Raw genomic sequence first — 6,940 nt, 5'->3', positions numbered from 1 at the left:
CATTTTAATATTATGGTTTGCTGTTTGTCCCAAAAAATTATGTTTTTCTCTTTGAGGAAACTAGAACAGAAAATCAGTTGTGGTTATCTGGTGCAACGTTGCAACTTTTATACTGCAGTTTTTCCTTCCACCAATTTTTCATCAATGATCTTTGTGATCCCCTTGTGGAGGTGATCAAAGACTGTCTGTTGGAAGTCTGACAAGTCAGCAATTTTCTGTATGAGTGTGTCAACCATAACAGAACATCTCTACATCAAAAATATTCTCTCATAGTCTTATATTCTAAATGTTCTTATCATACATACAACTTCTACAAATATCAATGTGACTTTTGTGATTTCAAGTTTTCTCTGAGTTACAAATTAGGAAGCTACAAAGCCTTCTTCTTATTCCTCAGGCTGAGTCCATTGATTCAAGGCTCTAATGTGGTTAACAGGCCAATACACAGACTGGTGATTAAATCTTTTTGCGTATTTAACCTGGAAAGGTGCCGATATGGGTTGGGTGTGTGGGGGGGAGGGAGAGAGCATACTGACTTGTGAATACTTGAGAGGTTGTCCTCATTTTGGCGCAAAAGTTGATACATTTATGTTAAATTCTTAAATGAGTCTTATTGCTCTGATGAATATACATTTGAAATCTGGTAGCCAGAACCCTCAGTGAGTATAGCGGCTCCAAAGCAGGGTCGGAGGCGGCGTGACGTGAACTTTTTTTCTACACCTTTGTAGTAGTGGGCACTCCCTCCGCCCGGTGATTGGCTGCCTACGAGTTTATAGCGCACCACTGTTCACATTCACTGCTGACTTCTGTCTACCTTGTCACTTATTGCTGCATCTGTTTGTGACTTTCTCTTTTTCTTTCCAACTTTAACACAAGAGAGAGTCAAAATCTTTAATTTTTTTTCTATTATTTTTTCTCGTTGCTGTGGCGTGATTCCTGCGCGCAGTCCGGGCGCCTCTCCAAACACCTTCCAGAACCAGTTTGGACAGAAATGAGTAGTCCCGATGCGGGTTACGCCAGCGACGATCAGACCCAGGCAAGGTGCGCGATGTCAGTCATGATGCCTGGAATGGGACACTGCCAGTGGGCCGATCCGCTCAGTCCTCTCGGGGACAGCAAGGTGAAAAACGAGCCGTGCGCGCCAGGCGGCGGCGGCGGCGGCTCCGGCGGTCAGGGACGCGGCAAGACCGAGCCGCGGATCCGGCGGCCCATGAACGCGTTCATGGTCTGGGCGAAGGATGAGCGCAAGAGGCTGGCGCAGCAAAACCCGGACCTGCACAACGCGGAGCTCAGCAAAATGTTAGGTAAGTGCATTTAAATATGTATTTATTTAGGTCTCTGCTGCTGACACAGCATTTAGCTGTTAGAATTTGTTATTTTTAATCATTTCTACTGACAATTACATATTTTTATTTTTTATCAGAACGTATCAGTTAGCTTATTTAGTCATTGCCAGACTGCTTTAAATCGCTATTCTCATTCGGTTGTCTAATATTTACAGGGGTGCTTCAAAAAAACGTTTTAATAGGTGGACTAAGTTGGGAGTCACTTATGACCTTGTGGTGGGAAAACAACAACATCAAAAAACAGAACAGAGTTTATTGTTTTTATGTTGCTGTTGTTGGAGCTGAGAATGAGAGATATTGATTTATAATCAGCACTTTTCTGTGACACAAGATCCAATTATGCTAAAGGTAAATAATTATTTTAAATTTATGAATACAAAAAATCAATATGCTTTCCTACTGCATTTATGATCCTAACTAAATATTTAGTTTTTGTACAACAATATTTCCATTTAGAAGTGTAGACATACACAGCTATTAATACGGGTCTGGTAAACACAAAAATGTTTTACGTATAAGAAAATAATACATATTGCACCTGCTTGCATTACATGAATACAACACTCTTCAATACATGTATTCTAGTGCAATGCAAACATGTACTCTCCTGTCCAAAATTATTATTACTCAATTTTAGTACAAATATAAGACGGAGAGGATAAGGTGTCCTGCGAACATTAGGTGGCCCCTCTAGATATTTGATTTGTCGTCCTGTTTTTAAACTCTATGCCAGTTAAGCCACAGGTATAACCTCAAATTCCTGTCCCTATTCCCCTAAAATGGCAACAGGCTATTTTTATGTGCATCACCAGAGCCATGTACAGTATCTGCTGACGTATCACTGATCCGCACCTCTTGACCTGCAGGGAAATCCTGGAAAGCCCTTCCCATCACAGAAAAGCAGCCCTTCGTGGAGGAGGCCGAGCGGCTGCGGGTCCAGCACATGCAGGACCACCCCAACTACAAGTACCGGCCCCGGCGGCGGAAGCAGGTGAAGCGGATCAAGAGGCTGGACTCTGGATATCTGGTCCACGGTGTTCCCGAGCATCAGGCCCCGTCAATGCCCGGGGACGGCAGGGTATGCATGGATAGCCTGGGTCTGGGCTACCATGAGCACGGCTTCCAGGTTCCCCCACAGCCGCTCAGCCACTATCGGGATGCTCAGGTGCTCGGAGGACCATCTTACGAATCTTACAGCCTTCCCACTCCTGACACCTCTCCTCTGGACGCCGTAGAATCAGACTCCATGTTCTTCCCTCCACATTCACAGGAGGACTGCCACATGATGCCAGCGTACCCTTACCACTCTCAGGTGGCAGACTTTCAACCTCATGAACCGCTTTCCGGCCACCACAGCAGCCCCGGCATCATGCACCGCCACCCGGGCTCGGCTCCCGAGCAGCCCCCTCCGTCCTACATGAGCTGCCCCAACCCTTTGGCCATGTACTACACCCAGCACTGCAGCCCCAGCAACCCTAAGCGGCACCTTGGTGGGGCGGGACAGCTCTCCCCTCCCCCTGATTCCCACTCTCACTCGGCAGACAGCATGGAGCAGATGCACCACTCAGAGCTGCTGGGCGAGGTGGACCGCAACGAGTTTGAGCAGTACCTGAGCTCGTCCTCATCGGCCCGCACGGACATGCCCGGCCTGCCGTACGGGCCGCACGAGGGCGGCATGCAAGGACCCGAGAGCCTCATTTCATCCGTGCTGTCGGACGCCAGCACGGCCGTCTATTACTGCAGCTACAACAGCTCCTAACCTCCTCTTGCTGCAAAGGACACACAATCTTTGAAGCTAAATTTAAACAGAAATACTTTTATCTTTGCTTTCCACTCCTGGCACAGTGAAGCTCCTGAGATTTTGTACTGTATCTGCCCAAAAACTGTTAGAAAAGACGTGAAATATTTTAATCTTAACACTGGTTTTAACTTTTCTTTTCTTCTCTTGCAGGGATATTTTGTTTATAAATATTGTACAGTCACTAGTTTCAAATGTATGTATATACCGAGTTGTTGTTTTTTTATACTTTTGCACTTTTAGGAAATAAATGACTTAAAAAATATTTAGCGTTTGTATTTATTATTCAAAATTATGTGAAATCTGTGACCTTTTATAAACCTTTCTTGAAGAAGAGTAAGAACTTAAAAATAAGAAATGTTTACTCAATAAGTTTTCCTTTTAAAAAAAAAAACGAGAATTGAACATGGGCTGCTTACTGGTATTAAAGTTCCCTTCCCCCACCTGTTGCTGCAAACTTCCAGACAGTTGGCTAAAAGACGGCCACAATACTTTTTCCGTCATAGACCCAGCAAAAATTTGAAGGAGGCTCCTGTAAGAAAATCATTTTAACTTCCAGAAGAAAAAGAAAGAAAAATATGAAACTTATTTGAGACGAGGGACTGCAGATGGAAATTGAGAGGAAGAAAAAAGTGTGGCAGAAAACACATTTCATTTCACAGATTTTATTTTACACCAAAGTTGGCACTGGCCCTGCCAAAAGTACCAATACCTGGCATGTGCTTGAATGGCCAGCAAGCTGACCTGACCCAAACTCATTAGAGAATCTATGAAAACCTACCAAGAGGAAAATGAGGAAACACTAGACCCAAAAAAAGCAACATTGACTTCCTTAACACCTCAGAGGTGCCACAAGCTAATCATGGGCTGACATTTCAATGTTAGAAATCCTTTTTTATTGGTGGTATACAATCTTAGTACTTTTTTAGACACATGATTAGAAAGTTTAGTGGTAGGTAAAACTGTCGCAGGGAGTCATGTCCACAAAATTTGCCTCTTTTATTGGTTTTAAGAAACTGTCTGATAGCTAATATCATCTCAATCAACAGAAATGGATGGATGGATGGATGGATGGATGGATGGATGGATGGATGGATGGATGGATGGATGGATGGATGGATGGATGGATGGATGGATGGATGGATGGATGGATGGATGGATGGATGGATGGATGGATGGATGGATGGATGAGTTTAATATTTTGAATTTAATTACTGAAGCTATTTCAATTTTTCAATGATTTTTTAAATTTAATAAGACACACTTGTTTATGTGTACAACTGGTGCTTTTGTCAATGTATCTTGTAAAAACTTTATTCTCCATTAAGGAGCTACAAAGTTCAATTGATGTTTAGTTGACCTTATTTCTTATCTAAAACAAGGCAGTGTAGAAATGTTTCCATGCGTTAAAACAGGTAGTCAGTAAATATTGCATGACATTATAATATCTGTAAAAACCCATAACATGTATAATTTCAGCAGGAATATTCTATTATTTTTTTAAATAAAACACACAAGATCACAATGTCCATGTTTGCTAAAATTCTTTATATTTTTACCGTGAGGCAAAGATATTGTGATATTTTTGCATCAGATTGTCAAACCGGTAGAATCTCGTATCGACCCAGGCCTGGTGCAAATGCATCACCCTTGCTCTCCTTTAACAGTTCTTTAAAGGAGGAACTGTTAAAGGAGAGCTGTTTTATTTTAATTTTCCACATCCGCCTGAAGCTCCAGTTACTCACCTGGAAGCCGGGCAGCGGACGGAGTTCCTGCGACCCGACTTCCTGGCCCAGACGGAATGGAGGTAATCCCAACGTCGGCGTTACACACGGCTCCTTGTTTTCTCAGCACAGGACCGCGGTTTATGCTCCGGATATCCTGTCTGTAAATGATTTGGTCTCTTCTGATTAATGCTCGAGGGGGTCATTAAAAATCCACCAAAGTGGACTACACCTTCACGGAGATAAAGTTGACCTCATCTATTCCACAGTCAATGCAGCGGTGACATCAGGATTTATTTCCGTGGGTATTCCTGAACGGCTACGATATATTTACCCGCTAAAGCCAGCACGGTGCTTTGACATCAATCAAAGTTATCAGGCAAAAATCTTTACGTGGTCAGACCGAACCTTGAGGGATGAGTCAGTGTATTTATAATCCAACAAGGGCGCCTACTTTATAAATAGAGATTTTCCCCCTATTTCAAAAGGAAGAGCTTCTTCTCACAGGGGTCAATCACCCTGACCTGGAGATCCATTTTTAGCACTTCAGAGGAAACATGTTCCAGAGGTGTATATGTTAATGTGCTTTGTTCATGCTGAGGGTTTTAAAGTGTTCTCTTGGGTTAACCAGTGTCAATTCTTCCCATAATGCATTTAAATTTTTGTCTTCTTTAGTTGAAATAAATCAGCAGACTGTCGTTTATCTGCCAAATTAGCTGGTGTATTTTTTTTAAAATTCAACATAAATTCCTGAGTAAATTTGTTGGAGTTGTCCTGACGTGACTTGACTTCCCTAAACGGACTTCTTCTCCCCCAGGCTGGGCAGGAGAATCTTCTGTAATTGGTGTGAATGTGTTTAAATTCAGTCTGCAGCTGAGTGGCAGGTTTATTCTCCCTGTTGTTACAGCTAATGGGCGCATAACGACGGGCTCAGGCCTCAATCCCCCGAGGCTTTAAGCAGAGTGGGTGGAGGGGGTCACCTGCCACAGACAGACCCCCCATCTTTAATTGTGATATTTTCCCTGTAACACTAACTGATCTGGGCCGATTGACCTGGAAGGGTACTGGTAAAAACTGACTGCTCAGATTGATTATAATTTTATTATTCAAAAAATAATAATGTTATAACCATTTTATAATTTAATGTATTTTTTTATTTTATAATTATAATGTTATTATTATATTATTTGAAATTATATCATTTTAATGTAATTTTATTTTTATTATTATTTTATGATTAACTTTTTTTTATCCTTAATTAATCTCGTTACATTTTTTCAGGGTATTACACACAGTGTTCATTCAATTTCTTTACTTTTTCCATTTTTTACTGCCATAAAACTTAATGTATTGCATTGGTATTTTATGGATTCATTCACCAAATGAATCTAATCAGAAAGCATATTCTAATTTATTAAATATGACTGTATTCAACAAACAAAGAGGAAGTAGATTAATAATTGGGAATTGAAATTAAACGTTCCCAATGTTTTAAAAATGTAAAGTCTGAAAAGAATCATGGCCATCTGTAATCAGCTCCACTGAGACGATTCTTTTTAAAAACATATCATAATCTCTAACATGGGATAGAGATTAGATTAGAGAGCATCTTTGATCATCAGTTTTAAACTTTTGCTACAGAATCTCACCTGGATTTAGATCTGGACTTTGACTGGGCCATCCCAGTACGTGAATATGTTTTGATCTAAACCAGGGGTCTGCACCCTGTGGCTCCATAGTCACATGTGGCTCTTTGGCCACTCCACTGTGGCTAATACAAAACCAAACAAGAAATGTTTTTAATTATAAAGGTATTAAAAACAGAGACAGTTCATCTATACGTGGCAGTCTGACTGACTCTGTCTGTCAGAGAGTCATATTAAAAAAGTTTGAATATAAATCCCGATGAGTCCCCTTTGTCAGATTAAAATTACCTTTTGGAAATAGCAACCTTTAAGCAGGTATTAAACATAAAATTCATCAACTTCACTTTTCTGTTTTTAAAAATAGTTTTTTTTATTGGTTTGATGCAATATTCTTATTTTAAATGAGCAGCTCATTTCATTAGCTAT

At 41.0% G+C, this 6,940-nt stretch overlaps 1 protein-coding gene across 1 annotated transcript; it reads left to right on the top strand.

The window, feature by feature from the left end:
• Positions 1-816: 816 nt before the first annotated feature.
• On the top strand, positions 817-3,409 carry sox17 (SRY-box 17). The gene is made up of 2 exons (XM_005798547.2): positions 817-1,304; positions 2,213-3,409. Exons 1-2 carry the CDS (start codon positions 992-994, stop codon positions 3,103-3,105), a joined length of 1,206 nt encoding a protein of 401 aa, XP_005798604.1. The 5' UTR covers positions 817-991; the 3' UTR covers positions 3,106-3,409.
• The last annotated feature ends 3,531 nt before the right edge of the window (positions 3,410-6,940 follow it).

The sequence above is a fragment of the Xiphophorus maculatus genome, chromosome 21, assembly GCF_002775205.1.
Source record: "Xiphophorus maculatus strain JP 163 A chromosome 21, X_maculatus-5.0-male, whole genome shotgun sequence".
Classification (NCBI taxonomy): Eukaryota; Metazoa; Chordata; class Actinopteri; order Cyprinodontiformes; family Poeciliidae; genus Xiphophorus; species Xiphophorus maculatus.
The sequence above is the reverse complement of the archived record's forward strand: the minus strand, read 5'-3'. Positions and strand labels throughout refer to the sequence as shown.

Excerpts from the sequence above, each read along its gene's own strand:
- sox17 (XM_005798547.2), top strand. The coding sequence starts at position 992 with ATGAGTAGTCCCGATGCGGGTTACGCCAGCGACGATCAGACCCAGGCA. Across the intron at positions 1,305-2,212 it reads GGAGCTCAGCAAAATGTTAG|GGAAATCCTGGAAAGCCCTT; the intron begins GTAAGTGCATTT and ends CTTGACCTGCAG.